This window comes from Cydia splendana, chromosome 22 (genome assembly GCF_910591565.1).
Source record: "Cydia splendana chromosome 22, ilCydSple1.2, whole genome shotgun sequence".
Taxonomy (NCBI): Eukaryota; Metazoa; Arthropoda; class Insecta; order Lepidoptera; family Tortricidae; genus Cydia; species Cydia splendana.
In genome coordinates this window covers 4,778,396-4,801,061 of record NC_085981.1, presented here as the reverse complement: position 1 = coordinate 4,801,061, position 22,666 = coordinate 4,778,396, and the positions used below count along the sequence as shown (strand labels likewise).

Sequence of the window (22,666 nt, the reverse complement as noted above, 5' to 3'; positions counted from 1 at the left end):
GAATCAGTTAAGTTGTTTCTAGTGATTTCTATTTCTTCGTAAAATATCTTACCCAATTTCAGCTATGTGAGGTAGTTTGTGAACATGTTCTGTTACATGATCTTCAGGGAAACCTTCAACGTCATCAAGAGAATCACCGTGTTGTAGTTTAAAAAGCCTTGATTGCTCTGGTTTACCTGAAAGTATATAAGAAGTATTCAGTTCTTTAAATTTATACAGGGTGATTCATGAGACGTGAGCAGGACTAATCCTGCACACTCTGTAACTGATCATTGATCGATCACCGTCGAATTTAGGTGAAACAACTAGGGATTGCAAATCCGAATCTATTTTACAAAATCCGGATTTTCGGATAATTTTCACGCCGAAATCCGAACTTCGGATAAAATCCGGATTTAGGGAATGTTTTCTAGGTACCAGGAATAAATAAAAAAAAACGACTTTCTAATAAGAAATTAGTCTTTTTATTTACTGTAATAGTCTTATGATCAAATAACAAGTTATATTAATTACACAGTTATATTATATCAATAACAAAAGCAACTTGGAAACAAAAAAATATCTTGTTTAATAATTTTAATTAAGAATCCTACAGTCACAACACTGAGATCAAAATTTCGTGGGGGTTTTAGCACATCTCCACTGCGGAAGTTGCGGAACCTAAGTCAAAGTTAAAGTCGAAATATTCTTTATTGAGTAGGCTTAGCAACAAGCACTTTCGAATCGTCAGTTACAAATATTATCTTATACTAGACGGGCCCGCAGCTCCGCTCGCGTAAGTGAAATAAAGAGTTTGTCTTAAATTTAGTTAAATACCGATATTATTATGTATTCAACCCTACCAGGGTTTATAACTGTGATAGGGATTTCTTATTTGTAGCCGTTATTTGGATAACTTAATTCGCAAATTTCTCATTGCGAAAAGGCAAGATGGTATTTTTTCATCTACGTAGGTATTTATTTAAAACTTGATTCAACAAAAAAAAAATATTTATTTTTATAAGCCTAGTTGCAAAAACATTTATTAGATTAATTTCCGCCTTAAGACAAATATGGACGACCACCGCCGATAAATCGCCTTTTAATACAAACGTAGGTAGTCCCCATTTCCCTTTCTGGATGCTACCATTAGGTACTTACTACGGCTACGGTGACGCAACGACCCAAAGTGAGTCCTAGCCTCCGACACCAGATCACGCCATGTTTCTCGGTCTTGCAATAGCTCTCGCCAGTCGCCATGGCCGAGGTTGAGCAGGTCTTGAGCAACTACGTCGTTTCAGCGGTACCTAGGACGTCCACTCGGGCGTCTCCCATTTTGTTGTCCCAAGTACGCTCTCTTCACGGCACGGTCCTCTCCCATTAAGTGTCCGAGCCACTGAAGCTGCCGCTTTGGTCTCTCAATATTTCGCCACTATATCGTAACACATCCTTATTTCTATGGCAACAAAGTTATATTACGATATTTGGCTGACTGCTGACTGTACATTTGCTTATTTGCAGTAATCAGAACATTTTAACGGTGCAAAAGGCAATTGTATAATAGTTTAACAAAAAATCCGAAAATTCGGATTTGGGTTTAAAAATCCGGATTTAGAAACGGATTGAAAAATTGGCGGATAAGCCGGATTTTCGAAGTTCGAATAATCCGGATTGCAATCCCTAGAAACAACCACACTTTTTCCTACTTTGTAACTTTTTGGTGAGGGCAAATTCAATTCTCTACACTCATGGTCACCCTTCAACACCAAATTTTGATTTCAAAGAAAATAAACTGTCAAACTTGAGTGAGATACGAGTTTTGAAAAGTAACCAGACCGGGATGACAGTGACAATTTGACAAAGAATATCGGTAGTTTAGTATTCTAATTTTAGAGTGACCATGCATGTCGTAAATAAATTAGTAACTTTTTTTTTCACCTTGACTAGAAAATTTACGTTAACCTCACTAATACTGATACGAAACAGTTGCTTATAATTTACGAAATGCGCAGTGTTAGTCCTGCTCACGTCTCCTGAATTATCCTGTATTTAGAAGTTTAAAAGCTATCGGAACTATTACTATTCATAAAAAAATTACCTGATACTGGTTTTGACTTTGTATCAATATCATATCTATGTTCAATCGTTTTAGATACTTCTGCAACATGAGTACCCTGAGTACCAATGTCATCCTCTGATTCTTCGAACGTGTAGTCTCGTGATTCAGTCAGACTATGTGCATCGGAGAGGCGTTTTTCTTCTAAGCGTAGTTCACTTACAGACCCAGATCCAGCCGATGTCACTGACTGTCGTTTCACTACGTCAACTGCAAAATAAATATAAGGGATAAGGAGATAAAGAACAAAGATTTATTAGTTACTTAATGCCAAAAGGCATTCTCTATCTATACCAGTCAACTAAACTAACCAACCAAGATTTTAGTGGTTTTTTCATTACTTTGACAGTTTTATTTACTATTTGTAATATAAGCATCTAACACATTATTAGACATTATTTACCTTTTTCTAGAACATCTTCCTTGAAAACTTGAGTTTTTGTCTGTACTGTTTCCATTTCCTTTGTTGAAGGTTTGACAGCTGTAATAACCTCCTTTTCTTGTGAAATTGCATGATCGTCTTTTGCGAATTCTTCAGACGAAGATTTCTTTTCTGTTACGGCATCTTCTGAACTTATTTTATCAGATACACCTTCTGAGGACTTACGATCTGATATTTCGATTTCCCTACTACTTTCAGAAGAAATCTTGTCAGATGGTTCATCTTTTTCAAGTGACTTGTCCACCTCTTCTGCTTCCGTCACAATTACTTGAAACTCTTGTTTTTCTTGTTTAGGTTTGTCAATTTCTAAATCACTGAGTTTACTAATCGATACAGATTCAGTTCTAGAATGACGTTTTGGTGTCATTTTCTTAAACACGGGTTCTCCTTCTTTGTCTGATTCTGACTTATCAGAGTCAGTCCGCTTAGGTTCAAACCTCATTGAAGTAAAACCAGCGACGCTTTCTTCGAATTTTTCATCACCAAAGCCACTTCCCGAATCAATAGTTTCTTCAAATTCTGCTCTTTCATCAAAATCAGATGACGATATTTTGGCTTTCATATCTGATTGGTCCGATTTAAGGGAATCTGCTTCAGAGTGGCGTCTTGAATCAGTGTGTTCTGAGTCCTCTAGAGAATCGGAATAGATGCGTTTTGAAAAAAAGCATTCTTGAACCGAATCATCTTCTGGGACAGTCTCAATAAATTGACGTGCCTTTGCGCTTATAACTGGTGACTCTTTTGGTGATACCTATAAAAACCAAATACATAACCAAATTACTTCTATTTTAATATTTTGCATGATATTTACGTACATTGTAAATTTGGATTTAATTTGTCCTAAGTACAATGTAATGTCCTAAGTACTTGAAAACAATAGGAAGTAAGTAGTGTATCATCATAAATGTAATGTAGTGTTGAAAGTTGAGTATTCAAAACAATAGCGCTCTTTGATTATAATTCCTATTTCACAGTAAAAATATATTCCTTTTGTTCTAGTCAAATTGCATTAAATTGAACTGAAAATCTGTACCACGTTCTATAATACACGTTAATACATTGTAGTCTATGTACCTTTTCCTGTTCTCCCGCTGTCAAAGCTGAGGAGTGTATTTGAGCACTGTACTCGCTTTCGAACTTTAAAAATTCTAGAGTTTGAGCTTTGGATGTGGTTTCTTTACCACTAACTCCAGAAGAAGTAACAATTGTTTCTTCTACGGTCTTTTCTAAAACCGGTCTATGGGCAGGACTAGCCCCTAACTGATCATCTAAATCAGAAAATTGAGATGCTTCATCTAGAGAGTCACTTCGATGTTTGGAATCTTTGGAGTAGACCTGAAGTAATTAAAACGTGTCAAAATTTATGCCAGCTTCAAGCAAAACTTACGGGTACGACAGTTTTAAGCAATATGATAGCATGTTTTTTTTTAAATTCTATGTTTAAGCTATTAAACTAACGTCAACTTACCTTAGATTCAGTTTGCGATATAAAACTAACATCCTTTTCGGTGCTTTGCTGCAAATCCGCAAACGAATCTGCTTTGTCTATAGCTGAAGGTACAGGAGATTCTTGCGATACTTTTCGCCCTGTCAGATCTTGGAGATCTGACCCTATTGAATCAGTTTTTGTGTGTTTAGTTGTATCCGATTTTGTACTTGTAACACTCATTTGGGCAGACACCTAAAATTCATTATAATTAATGTAACAATAAATACAAACTTATGGGACATAAAATATAAGAATATCGAAATTAGCATTACCTTTTCTTGTAACTTATCACCAACAGATACGTCTTTTTCCTCTAGTGTTTCAGTTATTTCTTCTTCACTAACTTTCGTCCGCAGTTCATTTGTCATCTGTTTTTCCAATTTCTTTTCCTTGACTGCAATAGAAGCAGTTCCATTTTGCTTATCCATGTCTATTGGCTTTTTGTGTTTGTCTCCCTTATCTTTTGGTTCAAATACATCTCCTACAAATCTAGGTATTCTGGACTTAGTACCATCTTTTTCTACTTTTACAGTAGTCTGGGATTCCGTTTCTGTCTCAGAATCTGTTGATTTCTTTAAAAATTCACTGTCTTCTTCAGATGAGACCTGAACTAATGTTGAATCAGTTCGCATTGTTTTTGGCATTGGTTTTATTTTATCATCCACTTTGATTTTTGAATCAAACTGCTGGATTGTATCTTTGACAGACTTTACATGAGTTTCTACATGAGAAACTTTATGTGACACATGTTCTTGAATTTCCGTACTCGATATTTGCTTTGATTGTTCTCTAACAAATTCTTGGGTATATTCAATACCTTGCTCTTGTTCAAGCGTATGTTTTTTTAATGCTTCTTTTGTTAGTTTAACAGTTGTTTTAGGCAATTCTATAGAAGACTCTTTTGACATTTTAGATTCGAATGAACTAATTTTATCCTTCAAAGGTAACTCGGCAATGTCTTTGTCGTCCACTAAGTCTGGTGATCGTTCACCATCATCCAGTTTCTCTTCAACTCGTGAACTATCTATTTCTTTTTGTGAAATCGTATCTTTAGTACTTTCGGATTTAGTTACTAAAGATTTTACTTCAGAAGTTTCCGCTGTAACAGATTTTCTAGGAGTGATAGTGACATTCGAGAAATCGCCTGACGGGAATCGCATTGATTCATTTCTCATATGCCTCTGTAGATGCTTAGGCGTGGGCTTAGCAGGTGACGAAGGGTCAAATTTCCTAAACTGCTCTACAGGTCGCTCTACAGGTTTTGTTTCTTCTTTCACCACTTCTACTATTTCTTCTCTATGAACTTCAATTTCTTGTTCTTCTTCGACTGTATCTGGAGATGTTTTCGGCCGTGTTCTTTCTAATTTGGGATCCTTGTCTTTAACTTGTTGTTCAATATCATGGAATTTCTTGATGTCAGGTTTGATTTGTGTCCTAATTTCAATAATTTCCTCCCTAATTTCTTTTTTCTGCTTGGAAGCAGGAATTTTGCTTTGGCTAAGTTTCCTCGTTATTTGCTCCTTCCTTTCAGCTACACTGCGCTTAACATCTTTAATACAAAATACATATTATTAAGTTTAAGTACTGACTATGAGTTAAGCTTACGGCGTAGTATTTATTTATTAAACATGAAATAATGTTTGTATACAATTGCTTACCTTCATCTTCTTCACTCTCCTCGCTTGGTGTAGGAGGCGTAGGCGTCCTTTCCATCTCACTCTTGTCAACAACAGATTTCTCTTCTGGGGAATATTTTGCTTCGTCTTGGTCTTGATCAGATTCTCTGCGCAACCGCTCTGGTATGTCACTATCGAAGCGCCTATCTTTGATTTTATTGTCTTCTTCGGCTGTAAGTAAAAAAGTAGGAGTATTTTAATATTTTTCAAATTAATAGATTTTTTATATTCCGGAGTTATTTAAATTATATTAAGTAGAAATCTTTTACTTTGCAGGAAGATTCGATTCGATGCGTTTAATTTATTAAACTACTTTACCTTTGTAAGCTTCAATTTCTTCTGAAGCTTGTCTTTCTTGGTAAATGTTACGTTGTATGCGTCTTTCATTCGTTTCTTCTGATTGCGGTGCTATTATATCATCCCTTCCTATCCGGCATAGCGCCAGTTCCAACGAATTATCTAAAAGATAAGAAAATATATTTTTAGGAAAAATTGTAGGCAACATTTTTTTATCATAATGTACATTCTACAAGCTTGTATTGCCTAATGTACTTTTCTGTTCTTAATCATCTACTATTCACTTAGACGACTCTGGCAAGCCTAAATATTACATTGTGTTTCATCAACTTTTTTTTAATCAGATAATCCTAGTTAGTCTCTATAATTTTGGTTGGGTAATATCAACAGTCGTTCAACATTTTTCTACAGAAACCAAGACAAGTGATACTAAAATCATAAAAAGCTTGTATGGCATTTGCAATAAAAGACAAAGTGAGGCAATGTTAGACAATGTCAGAATCATCATCAATATATATAATGACACTTCCTCACTTTGTTCTGTTCAAGTCTGTGAAAAGTTTGCTGAGACGGAATCTAGTCTAATTCATAACTGATTCTACATTTTACAAAGTAACTGATGTAAGAACCTTGTTTTATTTAAGTTACCTTGAGCCTTAGTCCCCGACTGCGTCTTCCACAGCTTCATCATGAGCTGCGCTTGCTCCGAAGTGGTGATCCTCTTGGCCTGGATCTGGTTGACAGTGGCTACGTTCACGCCCAGCTCGTAGGCCAGCGCTACCCAGTCCTTGCCTAGGAGATTGCAGATATCTTCGAACCTTTAAAAATCATAATAAATATTAAGAAAGATCAATTGAATGTGTAAGATGTGTAAAGTCTCAGACAAATTGGTGTCTCAAATTCGATAGGTGAAAAAAGATGGCGCTGTACGACTTCTGACAGTTCCGTGACCACAAACATATTCCAACTAGGGTGAATATATTATTTATTTCTAAGACTTTGTCAAACTATTTCCGTCAGTAGAAAATTTTGGCAAATAAAAAAAATCTTTTTTTACCTACAAAGTTGTATAACAGACTATAATCAATAACTCTTTGATAATGATCAAGTTTTAAAGAAAAGAAAGACAGCTCGAGTCAAAACGTGATGGCGGATGGGGCTCTACGTTTCACCTGGGGAAGTCAAATAGAAATTACTTAAAAAGGTTCTGTAGATATGAGTTCCGTAAATATAATACTCCAACAACAAAATATACTCCAACAATAAGAGGTCCTTGGGGGCCGGAGGCACTAACACTTTTTCAAAAACTAAAATTTCGCCTAATCCGTTCCACTGGTGACCGTAGGGCTGGCTCAGCGCATTGGCATTGCCATCCAGCGAGGAAACGCGGCCAGTCTTGTGGGCACACTACAAAGTGCCAGCGGAATAGGAGATATTTGTAGATATAATTTAGACCCCATAGATTAAGATAGGTTTAGTTTAGTTTTAATTTGTATAAGGATGTGATTATTGAAATAATCTTTGATATTTTCTGGAATAATGGTGAAGAAAGCGAGCAAGTAGCAGATCCTTACCCAGGATCGCTGAGCCGCTGTCTCCAGATGAGCTCCTGCTCCTCCGTCCTTCTTGGCACAGTGTCCGTTGGTGCTGGAGACATCCTCTCCACCGGTAGCTCATCGGGTACCATGATGTTGAGGACTGCGATCTGGCAAAATTTGATTTCGATAAGATACTAAGTAAATCACCAATAATTTTTATGTTCGATGGCAAAAATGTGATTTTTCCTTATAAAGAAATCTGGCGTGCTTCAAGATGCCACACGTTTTGGTGGCAAGTGCTGTAATGAATGCCGAATATTTTCCTCTTCTTTGGGACCCAACGGTTGTCACGATCCGTTTGGGAATTATCAATTTTTTTTTCAATTAATCCCCGTTTCAATTGATTTTAGTCTCACCAAGTCTTACCTAATGAATTTTGAAGTTCTTGAAGAGGAATTGGAGAAGAAAGAGGCGCAATACAATAAAAAATACCTATTATATTCTATACTCTATATGTTTAGGTAATATTTAAATAAAAGTAAACATAATCTACCCTCAAATGGCTTCTTAAGCCAGTTGAGGCACAGAATAAATCATAGTAGTACAGAAGACTCACTCTGTAACAAAACGCGTCTGTTACGATCAGGACAGATTTGGCCGCTAGGTGGCGACAGCGCCACGCGCGGCTTATGGCTAGCCACCAAAATTGGTGTGGAACGGATGTACTTTTAGCTGCCTGTAGCAAAGCGACGAAATCGCGGAGCGAGCCACGCCTGGTTGAGGGTAGATGAAAACATTACATGATCAAATAATGTAGGTTAAAGTCAGGTTGTTCATTGACAGATCCAGGCGGCTTTGTATTTGGTTGGTTAAACCAAATACAAATAGTTATACTATCCGAAAGTGTACAAAGTGTTTGTTTCCTTTTATTTCAATACCTAAAGATACACCCCCTTATTCATAAACGTCCACTAAAGTTGACAAGCCGATAATAATCGTTTGTCCCTTTCCATCATACCAATTCGTCGGAAAGGGACAAACGATTATTATCGGCTTGTCAACTTTAGTAAACGTTTATGAACAAGGGGGACAGAGTATAGTGACACCATACTTACAGGAGTAGGCGAAGGCTCGCCCTTCGGCACCTTCGGGTCCCTCATGAACTGGCACCTGCACATCGGTTCCAGGTCCTGCGTCTTGATCATCACCGGGAACGCGACCCTGTTCTCCCGGAACGCGCGGAAGGGCAGCGTCAGCTGTTCCCCGGACTTGGCTATCGGGACTAGGTTGCCGCCGAATTCGAGATATATGGGTTTGCCTTCGTGGACCTGAAAGTGAATGGAGACGGTTTAGGTGTCGTTTTATTGTCAGAAGCAAGATAATTGGGTTTGCCGTTGTACTTCAAAACCAGTTCAGAACGTTTATTGGCTCGGGATCCGGGTTCCATATCCTAACTGAAAACCTTTCCCTCCACAAAGCCACACGATGAGATTTGAGCGTTATTTTTTTTTAATACCTAGTTACGCTTTTTAAGATACATTTTATAACTCAGCGAGTAGACTACTATACTCGTATTTTAGTTAGTTAGTAGTAACTAAATTAATGAGTAAACTATGTCTTTTTTTATGCATGTAAGTGCCGCGCTCTTCGTTGTCTAAAATGTTGGGCCTCTAACATTTTGGTTAGGCACCGCCTTCAAAAACTAAGTCATTACCCGGATGGTTATTAATTTGCTTATCATTAGGTATTAATTACTTTTTGCAGAAAATTACTTTACAACTGGATAGGGACTGGACAAGGATAGAGGTGGGGTATACAAAAATGATTTTGTGCTATTCAGTGGGTTGGTTTGTTGAAGGCGGCGCCCTTTTATTTAAGAAATGAAATCAAGTTATTTTTGTTTATTTATTTTTTATTTAATGTTTACGTTTTTTTTTTCAGTATATATTTACTAACCTAAGTTTGTTTATTTATTTAATGTGTCAACTGTATCAACTTTCCTTGGTCTCGTACCTACTTAGGCTGGGTTCAACATAGCTGAATTGGAAAGATAAATATAAAATATTTTTTTATTGCCTAATTGTCTGTTGTTGCCTTGAATTGTTTACGGACAGGTGCTAAGAAAACCCGGTGGTTATTGATGAAGCACTCCACAACTCCATATAGCCCTGTACGAGGCACACCGTGGCTTAAGTCATCCATAAGACCAATCGTCTTCGCCGCTGTTTTAAACATTGTAGTGTTGGAATAAGGTATCCGGACATATTTTAAACTACTATTTACTTTTCCAGTTTTAACATCTTCCACTGTTGTTTCCGGACGAGAGTATATGAAATTTAAAAATAAATGATCCTTTTCTTTATGCAAATAAGAAAGATTTTGCCGGGTGAATGGTATAAATCCTGTGTTCAATAATCTTTGCTCGTTGTCATAATGACGATAGGGCAGATGTTTTACATTGTTTGATTCATATATCCCAAATTTATAAGTCCTTGATATTTCCGGCCTAATACATACACGACCTCGTGTAACAGCTGGATTGCGCAAAAAGTTATAGGTAAAATTCTCCGGGAAATTTGACTCTATCTCATTCCATGTTTCAGATAAGAGCATCCAACCCATGCCTGGGAAGAAGTCTGTCCGGTGCAACAAATGAGCTTGGTTTGCCTCCACTAATCCTCGCTTGCCGTTATCGTTCCATGCCGACACACACCATATGCTGGGATCTTTTTTCAAAAGCGGGTAAGTTCCGAGAAAATACTCAAAGAAGTCAGGAGAAATATCCAAGTTGTCTTCAAGGACGATAACTGCTTTGTGGTTTAGTGTCTTGAAGACATAGTTAAGGGCATATTTATAGTGGTGACCAAATACGTGCTTCGGTATTTCCAAAAAGGTGGTGGTGAGTTCCTCCTGGTAGAGTGATTTAATAATCATCTCATGCGTTTCTTTGGAATAACAGTTGGAGGACTTGGAGGTTACTATAATAGGGAAGGATTTTGTATCTGCTCTGAAATTCTGAAGACTTTTCAAAGATCGTTTTAAAAACCGCACGTTGCACGCCATCACTAATGTCGGTAATAATACCTTTTCACTTTTTTCAATGACATTCGGTATATTATTTTTGCTCTTTATTATTCTATTCTTTACAATAACACCGCATAGTAGCATACACAGAAGTATTAGGATTGGATATAAAAAGTTTTTTTCGCGGCATCTTCGCATATTTAGTCGCATATTGATTGAAGGTGCAACTACAGTCATTAATAGGTATATTAAATGTTGGTAGGTACGTTAGTTCAGTCTGCGCTCTGCGCGAAGACACGAGATTTATACAAGCCAGTATTCGTAAATTCCGTAAATATCACAACGTTATGAACGAAAGTAACACGGCATAAATTGTCAGCAAGATTTTGATTTAGGTTTTGTAAGCGAATTGAGTTTTTATGAAGCGATCAGTGGTCACGGCTGAGCAAGCACAGTAGATGGAAATGTTATCGATAAAGGAATAACTAACCTAACGGCAATCACATTGAGACGACACAATCAACAGAAAGCTATTTTTAGGGCTTCCTTACCAAAAAGGTTCAAAAGGAACCCTTTATAGGACAGGAATATAACAGTTTTTCCGCAGAAGTCCTCTTTTGGACCGTAAATTTTTCCATTGTTTCCTTTAATATAACAAGCACTGCTTTATCTATACATATACCTACACACTTTATTAAGCTCTCTATGATGTGTTCAGGAATCGCATGTAACGACCGCCTTTGCGGCATTTGATCACACTGTTTGCAATTGACATTTCATTTCGAATAAAACTACAATAAAACGTTATCTCGACTGATACTAGAAATTTAATTAGGTCAAATCCAATTTCTTTATTATTCAGAGATGTTCGAAATTTGAATGTCATTATTAAATCGATATCCACGTTATTATTACGCAATATAAACATTTTCACAGATAAGAAACATGTTCTAACACATTTTATGCAGGGCGTAAGGGCCGATACAGACGGACTACAACCCGACTTCAATTTGTATGGGAACTGCACACTGCACGCCAATTTATGATATGTGTGTAGATAACCAAGTTTAATATGAGAATAAGTATTTTCCGAAGACAAAGTTAGTTATTGTTTATTGGATAACTTCATTAACTTGCATTAAATAAACAAGTTCTCTCGTCCTCTCTACCTTGAAACAGATGCGGCTTTTGCTTTTTACATTTAACATGCAATCCACTATACTCCTTTTCACTCCACTGTTCGGAAATGTGGCAATAGATGGTCTAAAACCAAGCTGGAAAGTAGGCAATAGCTGTAGCACCTGAACCACCACTACTACAATGTTTCAGTTATCATCATCTGTCATTTATGACGGTTCGCTACAGCAATGAGTATCATTTAAAACATAAAAATCAATAAAAGGTCTTTTTGGCGCAACATCTCCCTTCAAAAATAAAATTAGGTGTTCTATAAGACCAATTTCTTGTAAAAAAAAAAAGAAATGTCAAAACCATTCAGTTAATTTTTTTTAAGAATTATCCATTCAGTTCACGCTTAAGGCGTTTTTTACTTTTGTAGCTGTTTGTGGTTTTTTTTAACAAAAACGCTTCTAAGTTTAGAGTCGGTTTGAAGCAAATAACAGAAAAACGCCTCTTAAAAGTGATAAAAAAAGTAAAAAAGGCGGGATCTGAAAATACTTACTGAATTGGATAGTGTAAATTGTGTTTGACTAAAAAATATAAGAAACACGTATCTACGCTCGCTATAAAAATGAGTTCTTCTAGTGAAGAAAATGATATTCTTACGCTGACGCCTACCGAAATTCAAGAGACAGCACAGGCAGTGGCTAGTAATTTGCTACCAGAGAAATCGCGGCTATGTAATGCCTCGGCCGGAAACGCTAAAGATGGACTCGTATTATTTGAGCTCTTACTCGTATTATCCGTAGCTGTGCCTGGAGGTCGTCCGTTTGCATTTTACATTTAACATGCAATCAACTACCTCACTCTCTACTCCTTACCTCAACGTCTCGACTCTTGGCAACTTGTATGAACCTCTCAATCCTCTCCAGCGCTTTGTCCTCTTTGTCGTCGGTGACGCAGAACATCCGTAGCTGTGCCTGGAGGTCGTCCGTTCGTTTCGCGTACACCACGAAACGCGCTATGAATGGCACGTGGATCGCTTCTCTGTAATCGTGTAACCACAGAATGAATAATACTACTAGGTTCACAGAAGGTTCACTCTCTAACAAAACGCGTCTATTACGACATATATGACCACAAGGAGGCGCACCGCGAGCAGTCATTCGTTCCGTAGCGGTGCGCGGCAGCTGCTATGGCTAGACACCAACATTGGTGTGGGCCGCATGTACTTGTAACGACGCGACGAAATCGCGGAGTGAAATTCAAAGATTTAAAGGTGAGGTGAGGTGAGATGAGACACGCCTGGTGTAACTTAGATCATTCAGAGTAAAAGGTCAGGTAGACATCAGGGGTGGCTCCTTATCTATTATTTGACTTATAATCTATTTGTTCATAGAGATAGTCTATTTAGAAATAGATAATATTTTTGACATTTGTAGACATGATGAATATTTTGGATAGATTTATCTTATTTGTCACAGTGTAAAGAGGTGTTAAGAAAATGTGGAGTTCCACCTTTTGATTTACGAATAATTTGAAAATTATTTAAAGTTCTTATTATGTTAGTATTGTTACCTACCTGTATAACTCTGTTGCCATTTTCGTCGCGTCCTCGACATGTCTGCAATCGATCAGCCAGTACCGTGCCGAGACCGTAGTAGTGAACGAAACACAATCATTCACGAACGTGAGCGGAGTGTTCTCTGTGACGTCTTCCCAGTGCGCCCTGTTCGTCCCGCCTGTCACCAGAAGCCTCGTTTCATCTAATACTCTTACATTATCATCTTCTTTTACATTCATGCTTTATACTGCTTTTGAATCTTATACTACTACGTTCATTACTATGTCTTTTACGTTCTCTGGTTTACTGTTGAAGCTAGCGCAGCGCAGCGGTTAAAACACCTTTTCAACTGCTTTTATTAACATATGTCCATTTAATGCATGCTGAAGCATATTTGTTTTCATTTTCTACATTTTAGTATTAGCAGCGATAACTACGTATTAGCTATTTGTCTCTACTATACCATCCAATCGCTATCATGAAATCTAAATTAATATATGTTCATATTACATATGTGTGTATAATTAAGACAGATTCAAATAATATTATAGATATTAAAATTAAAGTTCCATCATAACAAGAAGAAACCGATGCAGAAGAATTAGAGATAGAATAAGAAAAAAAAATAAAGTAAAAATAATATTTCCAAAACGGCCTATAGCAAACACACAACAAGCAAAGACAACACACCACACAAAAAACAAATAACGCCGTTATATAATTCTAATAAAAAAAAGTGACTGAATATGTGGCCCACTATGTACGGTCATAGCTCTCAGAAACAGTGCTATCGTCCAAATCAAAATAATTTTAAATTTTTCAAACGAATGTTTGTGCCAAAACAGCAGGTTTGGTTTCCGAATAACAGATCTCTCGAAGGACATTCACTAAAACCCAAAAGCAAATTGAAATAAACAAACAAAGGAACAATACATAATAGTGAAAATATGACTAGAACAGAAATGAGACAAGTAAAGATGATGTGAAGAAAAACAGAACTGATAGGCCGTTTTGGAAAAGAACTTTGGTTGTCACAAGCAAAAAAATCAAATATCAGGAACATTGGCGCAGAAGAATGAATGAGAATGACGAAGATGGCACCGATTTCTGTATTGTCGCCCTTAAGCTAAATTTCAACGGTTATTTTACGTGTGTTAGTCTCTTACAATGTGCCAATAAAGATTGCAATAGAAGTCTAGGTCCTGTTTAGTTTGTACATTTGCTTAAACAGATAACGTCCAGTGATTATATCGCAGTGCATATCTTGATCCCAAGGGTTCGGATGTTATGATACAGAGTGAATGTGAGTTAATAAAGCGTAAAAATCTCAGCCCGTGCAAAGAGGAAGAATGGATGAAAAGCAAGATATGGAAAAGCATTCGAATCGTGAAAGAGGGAAGAAAATCGATGCATCCGATAATTATACTTCTCAAGCAACCGTAACAACATTGCTAAAGTATAAGTATCACACCGAAATAATGACTTATGAAAAAATTCTGAACAAAAATATTTAAACGAAGAGAAATCTTACAAATAAATATCGAACTCAAAATAAATGAAACTTAACCGACATTTCGTTTGTTTTAAAGAGTTTAATATTTTTAATTTTTTACCTTCGAGAGATCGTTTGCGAAATACCCCTGTGGCGCGCCGATAGGTGGCAGCACATTATATAGCGCCACACACGGTGAGCGTGCAACACACACAAACACACGAGAACAAAGACAATGTAGGACACGCACAAAACGCACACAGGGACGTGTCCCGTAGCTGCTCGGTGTATTTGCTATAAGCGAATGATCCCCCTCTATCCTACTACTTCACGCGGTATGTCATCTCGAGGTTTGATTCAAATGAAAATAATGTTCTACGCTAATACTTTGTCAAATTATCATGCTCATCCCTTCGTCTAGAAAATCGGGATATGTATCTCTATATGACTTTTTATTGTGTTAACTACACTAGTCAATATCAAATAGAAAAATCTAGATATTAAATACCGTTATTATGGATTGATCTATGTTCTGAACTATTAAAAATAATTAGATATGTATAAAATCTATCGTTACTCTATCTTCAAATAGCAAAAATCTATGTTCTACCGAAATGTATTTAGTAATTGTACTCGATCCGTTTGTGAACCGAGTTGAATGTCGTTATCATCTAGACCCGACTACATCTAATGTGTTGTAATGGAATATTGGTAAACCATGTACGTATACCATAGATACTGGAGCACTATAATTTTAAGCTCAAATTACTTGTAAGCCTAATTTATACCTAGTTTTGTAGGCACACTTACCTCCTGTTTTGGGCAAAGCTTAGTATTGTCAATATGTAGCAAACATAAGCCATACTCCATCGCAACACTTTACATACTTCTAACAGTTACTGGAAATGGTACAACGCACACATCTATATCTACTTTCTCATTAACTTTATCATCAATTATACTTAAAACATCTTCAATATGAGATTTAAATGCACAAAAGTAGTTTATTTTTAAAATATCTGCGAGTACAATTTTCAGTAACACGTCAGCTCTGCTAGAAGAATATAAGCGGAATATAATTGTACCTGATATGGAGCACAGCAGCCTGAGAGTTGGGGCTGACGATGTGCTATACTGGTTGGTCATGCCCTGGGTGTGCGGCCGTGGGGCCGGCATGCTCAGAGTGATGGCTTTGTGGAACTTCCTCCTTCTTGGCTCTACAGTCACTACTGGGGACACTGCCACCCCGCGGCCTAAGAGCTTGGCTGTCAGCTCAGAGTCTATTATTTGAGCCTGTAGGAAAATTACTATCTTCAATTTTTACTCATGTTTTTGTTTAAATTGTATTCTATTTTGGAGTGAATATATTTTTTTAAAATTAAAGCTAAAAGATTCTTAAATATTTATAATATCGCTAGCAGACGTCTCTGCTCAGTATAAAAAATAATTTAAATTTGTTGAAATTTTTGACTTAGGTATCAAAATTTTCCTTTCTAAAGACCAAACGATAAGCTTTTACGAGGCTCCCATGCTCAGATGTGGATTGTGCAAAAGGGCTTAACAGTGCGATGTGTTATTAAAAAGATACTTACTTACTTTTTTTCGTCCAAAAATATTATCTATAGCAGGTACCTATAGACTTTTTATTTTCAATACACTTGCATTTGTAGCATACTATTCGAGCAATAGTAAAAATATGTAATTGGATTTGAAAATTAGGTGGCGTAGAGCAGTTGGTACGTAAGCAAATATGAACGTATGAAATCACAGGAAAAGCTTGAAAATAAATGATCAAAACACGTCGAAGTATACTTAAATAATCTTGCATAAAATTTCTCACACATGCGCATCTAATACCACACAATGTACCAAATAAGCTCAAACACCAACAAAAATAGCAAACAAAATATAGTCATGCATCTCACGTTTGGTCTTTAGGAATAAACCTCGCAAAAATTTCAAACAAATTAATATAAAGCACAATAGTACATTACCCAATAAATTTAGCAATCGACTTAAAAATACATCTTACATTAAAAACGTCACTCCAAATTACAAACACTATCATATCATATTCATAATACGCATTTCATAAATATATTAATTGTATAAGTACATAATAATGCATTATTGTTAGTTTAAACATACTTGTTTCAAGTCATGCTTTCGCCTAAAGACCAACTAGAGAAATAACAATATTGGACACGCGTTATGTGTGAGATTCTACAGTGATTTCATAAAATTCAAATTTGCTCTCGAATTTAAAACAGACATTGACAGTTGTATGAACTTTATTGAAATTTCAATCTACATCATCATTATTTTTAAGTACATTCTAAATTTATTGGGTATCTTCCCTAGTGGAGTAACGCATAGGTTAATTATTGTGACCTGATGTAAGTGCTAGAATGGCTAGCCTGACATCATCAATATTAATAACGTCATTATCGATCATATTGATGAAAAAATAGGTTTACAGTATGAAAATATTTTCAATAATATTGATAATATCAGCCCACCCTAAACCTTATACTTAAAATCACGTGTCTCTATGTGACGAAACCTGAACCATTAAGAGTATTAGTACCCTATTTATCAGTATGTACGATATGTAATACATAATTATAAATAATCAATGTGTACATAATAAACGCACAACCTTTTCAAATCTGGTTGTACGGGAACATTATGATTAGTGACTACAATTTCTTCTCATTATTTAATTTGAGAGTAAGAAACGAATCGTCACAGTTATATGTAAACATTGGACTTAATAACCCAAACTACCAAATTTGAAAATCCAACATACAATTTTCTATCTGACACATTAAACAATTCACAAACGAACAAAGAAAAACTATTCACGGAGAGAAAAGAGCAGTAGACTGCATACTTCTCTACTGATTACAACATTATCCTATTCAGCTTTTTTATACCAATTTACTAAAGTCGATTAAAATTCGTGGAAAAACCTTGAAATGTAAATGTCTCCAAAGAAAATTTGGCATTCATATTTGTACTATAGTTATGGTTTCATGGATCTTCTATATGATTAACTATAATTATAAGAACACCTTCAATTTGGCTTTAAATTAAACATTGATAACAATGAACACATACAATCAATACTACAGGTCTAATATTTAATATAGAAAATGTAATAAGTGTAGAAGCGAAGTCTTGGTTGGTCAAATTCACGGCGTCAAATGAATTTAATCATACAAAATTTAAGCATACCATACCAATTATAGTCCAATATAACATTACTTGTGAATTCAACGGGGATCAGGGATTCAGGAATCTATATATAGATATTTTAACTGACCAAACTTTATTTAATTTTGGTACAATGAAGAGACTTCAGAGATGACATAGAAATCGCTTCTATACTTTACCATATTCTCTTACTAAACCAGCTACAGAAATATTAAAAATTCATGGAACTGAATCCTAAACTAAAAGAACTTAGTTCTAACTTGTTCTAAGATTACTTATAAAAATAGATAATGTACCTAAATACGCCATCAAAATATAGATTAAACGGTTAAAGACGATTAAAAATTCGTTTATGTGATTCATAAGCTAGAATTATTGCCCGACTTTGTCAGTGGTTATACAATGGTTGTAGTTACTTAAAACTATAGATCTTATTCAGTAAAGATTTCTCGAATACTTGAAGCAAATGTTTTGAAAAATCTATACAAAAACTTACTACAGTTGCTCTTTTATTAAAGAGACTTCTTAAATCAGTGCAACTTGGTAACTAATATAATCACGTAACTAGCTTTTTGTCTACAATGGAAAAATACAGTAATACCAAAAAGCACTTTCGAGCAGGTCTTTCTGAATAACAAACCTAAATACACGAAGTTACCAAATTAAGGAGAAACGCTTCTTCTTAGAAACGTTATTGACGGTGATCTTTTTGAGATTTTTGTCTTTGACGCCTTTACGGGGCTTGAAGAGGTTTACCTGGAGGCCGACTTTGATCTTCTTGGTGAGGGCTCCTTGTGGGAAGACAGCTTGGACTTGAGGAACGACGGAACTGGAAACCATGCCACCTGAAGAACAAAAGTATATATGTTTTTTTTTTACAAATCAGCCAAGATAGTGAGTTCAAGCGTCTTTGAAGTTAAATTACCATACCTAATGATAAGGTTTCCTAAAGATTACGAAATTAAAAAAAGGGGCAAAATTTATGTTGTTGTCAATAAAAGGTTAATAACTTTCATGAAGGTAATCAAATCGAAATAGCAGAATGGAACATTCGGGCCGTTTGTAAATATGTTCACACTCAACAAATTGTTTCTATTTCACATTGCTCAACTCCTAAACGTATCATTAATTCTCTGTAACGTTTAATTTCTACTAAATATTGAAATGGTTGCGTACCTTCAGGTCCAATAGCGTGCACCTCCTGACGGATGCGGGAGATGACAGCGAAGTACTGTGGGAAGTCGTGAGTGAGAATCCTGGTCACACGTGGGGCGTCCCATCCCTTGTCGTCTTCGTTGGTGTCTATAAACACAGGGAAACACCTTCTTGTATTATTTTAGAAAACAATCTTGAAGAAATGGACACTCCCCTAATCAACACACTAACAATTATTTCACGAGTATGCAAAAACTTTTAAACAAGAGTTTTAATAATGCTCGTGAAATAATTCTTACATTCGATGAAATTAGCTCATGATTGTTACAACCCCGTTAAAAAGCTCCAGGTTTAGATTTCCGTTTACCTTATTTATGTAAGTATAACTAAGCTAAAGCGGGATAACTTGGACTCCTTCTCGAGAGGCTGGCCAGATATATCACTAAACAGAGACGAGTGGAAGAAGAGGGGGGAGGCCTTTGCTAGCAGTAGGACACAGTAGTGGGCTCTGAATAGTGTAAGTATTTTCAAAGATCCTTCTTCATTTTAAGTATAATTTACTTTATACTGACCTTCGATCTCAAGCGTCTCATGCAGAATATCCTGAACTACATCATCAGTGGCATCAGTATTGTGCTCCCTCCAACTGGTGCCGTTGTCAGATCGTAAGATCACAATCTCTCGCTCCTTGCCTCGCAGGGACGCGTAGTGAGGCACTTCTAGTATCACAGGCCTGTAAATACATATTACTTTATTGAAGTTTTTTTGTGACTATTGGTGGGTACTATTAGCAACACTTTTAACAGACCATCGTAGGATCTTTATGGCTTTGCAATAAAGATTACAATTGCCAGTTAACAGTGTAGACTATGGTACCTAACTATAACAGAATTATGTCAAAATGTCATTCATAATCAAAATAGTTTATATGTAAAACACAATTCAGACAAATCGGAATATATAACCAATAAAAAACGCTCAAAGGGTCAATAATCTTTTTATCAAATCATCTGACATCGAATTGCACACGGAAACAAGACTCATGTAAGTACACCCCCTACATACACCCCCTATACATACGCACCCTAAGAATTTAGCAGAAACTGGTCCCATCTCCAAGACCCTGGACGCAAGAGCCTCCCCTTCCATTAGAGGTGGCATGTGGTTAATGCGAGACGGTTTCAGATATCTGAAAAAACAGTGAAGTATTGTAAGAACTTTTATCTGAAAACAGAACTGAATTTATATTTATTATTGGACTAATCAACAGAACAAACGAGGATTAGATCTAATGATTAGGGCTGATTTAGACGGCGCGCGAATTCGCATGCGATTTTAGTTACATTGCGGACTGTTGGTTACGTCCAATTCAACCGACCGCTCAAAACCCGCAATGTAATGAAACTCGCATGCGGGTTCTCGCATCGTCTAAATCAGCACTTAGTGATTGTTGTACCTGCAAGTGATCCTAGTAGGCTGCTGAGCAGATAGCGGTGGAACAATGACCCGAACTCCGCCTCCGCGGCAACCACGCATCGCTCCACCTCGAGCATCCACTAGGAATGACACCAGGAAGCTAAAAAAAAAATTGTTTCATAAACTACTTCCAATCCCGAGCCAGACAAAAATCACAGACAAAATGATTTAAAAGTGCCTGTTGTTAAAGAAATGATTAACGAAGACATGATTGTTAAAGAAATATAGTAAATTAAAACATAATTCATATAATAAAATATTGGAGAAATTAAATCTTATGCGTAATTTATATATTAAAGGTAAACTTACTTTTTCCATTGCAGCCTTTTCCTATTATTTCAAATCCGAGCAGCGTGCAAGATCAATGCAATTAGTAATGTATTGTAGATCCTGAAATAGATATCTTTATTTACACATACATATTTTACAGGAGAATTACGTTTTTTTTTCAATGAATAGTTACTACAAATCTAGTAATCTAATCTAATAATGTACTGTAAGTAGTATTTAAAGAGTCCAGAGGAAAACGATATAGGAGTCAAATATTTTCCAATTTATATTGTACCTAAGATATTTTTTTTCTGTTCGTTAATTTCTACTCGTTCCTCAAATAATTAAAACTTATATGTACAAAATTGTGCATCGGTGGACCTTCTGGTTTTTGTAATAAGGTCTACCGATGGACAGTTAACAATGTGGGCGATGGTATACTTCTTAAGATTAGGCTTTAGCCTGAAGCGCTTTGAATGGACCTATGCATTAACTATTCTACTGCTTCTCAGCGGTAGAAGCCAGTATTATGAAATTGATGAACATTGTAAAATAAGTAATATTTTGGACCACATCTGACCATCTACTGGGTGCACGCCCTCTACTCCTTCGACCGTCGACACTCCCGATAATAATGCGCCTTTCTAGCGTGTCCGCGTCGCGTCTAACTGTGTGGCCGAAGAATTTAAGGACTCTTTGGGTCACAGGAGTCACGTCCCTCAGACATGAGGTCACGAACATGAAGAAGAAGTAAAATAAGTAGACTAGGGGAACCTAGTCATTCTATGTATACTGACTTAGGCAGCGTAGGATCCACATTGTAGCAGTACCCCTCCGGCGCCGCCGCCGTGCTGTAGCGGCTGATGCTCTTCACCACCACCTCCTGCTGGGGCTGGTACGGCATACCGTTTACTGAGCCTAGGGGTGAAACCATCTGGTTAGGACTTAGAATTATAAGGGTATGTGGTAATTTACACAAAATAGAAAACGACACTTCAAATATAGGCAGATGTAATGTCTTAGATCAGCTATCAAACTACGGCCAAGCCTGCCAATTTGGCCCGCGAAAAGTGCCAAATTCTACATATACAATCCTCTAAATAGAAGCGGAGGCCCGGCTCCGGCCCTCGTGTTAAAAAGTTTTAAGACCTCTGTGTTGGATTGTGCCAACTCAAGTGAGTTAACGGGTATTATCACGAATACCAATTTTACCCTTCACACTTGCACTTGTGCTCCCTTCCTTATTCCTTGCACTTGGAAGTTTGTTTAAGTCGTTGAAAACAACAGTGAATTAATCTTTGGATAAATAGTGGTGGCAAATGGTGTTTTTGGTCACGTCGATGGACAGAGAATCGTCTCCAACACTCTTCACGCTGTGAGTTAGGTATCGATATGGCTGGTCGTTGAGGTATCTTACCTGTGGACACCTCCATGATGTTGTTGTGGCTCAACGCGGACTCTGTCCTCTCGTCTCTGGTCACGTCGATGGGAAGAGAATCGTCTCCAAGACTCTTCATGTCATCTGCAGTTAGGTATCGGTAGGGCTGGTCGTTGAGGTATCTTACCTGTGGACACCTCCATGATGTTCTTGTGGCTCAACGCTGACTCTGTCCTCTCGTCTCTGGTCACGTCGATGGGCAGAGAATCGTCTCCAAGACTCTTCATGTCATCTGCAGTTAGGTATCGGTAGGGCTGGTCGTTGAGGTATCTTACCTGTGGACACCTCCATGATGTTCTTGTGGCTCAACGCTGACTCTGTCCTCTCGTCTCTGGTCACGTCGATGGGAAGAGAATCGTCTCCAAGACTCTTCAT

General features: G+C 36.8%; 1 protein-coding gene across 7 annotated transcripts in view; it reads right to left on the bottom strand.

Annotated features, from left to right (window-relative positions):
• The window catches only part of LOC134801439 (ankyrin-2-like), a 145,529-nt gene that overhangs the window by 15,048 nt on the left and 107,815 nt on the right, over nucleotides 1–22,666 (bottom strand). For 4 of the 7 annotated variants that reach the window (XM_063773996.1, XM_063773992.1, XM_063773994.1 and 1 more), the window contains exons 1-22: nucleotides 22,271–22,404; nucleotides 21,651–21,771; nucleotides 20,893–20,913; nucleotides 20,564–20,683; nucleotides 20,192–20,296; nucleotides 19,680–19,840; nucleotides 19,129–19,254; nucleotides 18,709–18,797; nucleotides 15,822–16,029; nucleotides 13,263–13,422; nucleotides 12,562–12,727; nucleotides 8,653–8,865; nucleotides 7,574–7,704; nucleotides 6,648–6,817; nucleotides 6,021–6,161; nucleotides 5,685–5,873; nucleotides 4,299–5,575; nucleotides 4,006–4,218; nucleotides 3,612–3,872; nucleotides 2,499–3,288; nucleotides 2,078–2,305; nucleotides 53–176 (exon numbers count right to left, since the gene is read on the bottom strand). In XM_063773996.1, coding sequence (XP_063630066.1) covers nucleotides 53–176; nucleotides 2,078–2,305; nucleotides 2,499–3,288; nucleotides 3,612–3,872; nucleotides 4,006–4,218; nucleotides 4,299–5,575; nucleotides 5,685–5,873; nucleotides 6,021–6,161; nucleotides 6,648–6,817; nucleotides 7,574–7,704; nucleotides 8,653–8,865; nucleotides 12,562–12,727; nucleotides 13,263–13,422; nucleotides 15,822–16,029; nucleotides 18,709–18,797; nucleotides 19,129–19,254; nucleotides 19,680–19,840; nucleotides 20,192–20,296; nucleotides 20,564–20,683; nucleotides 20,893–20,913; nucleotides 21,651–21,771; nucleotides 22,271–22,370 — 5,114 coding nt within the window. In that variant the 5' untranslated portion in view covers nucleotides 22,371–22,404. The other 3 variants (XM_063773993.1, XM_063773999.1, XM_063773998.1) reach the window with 3 other exon arrangements.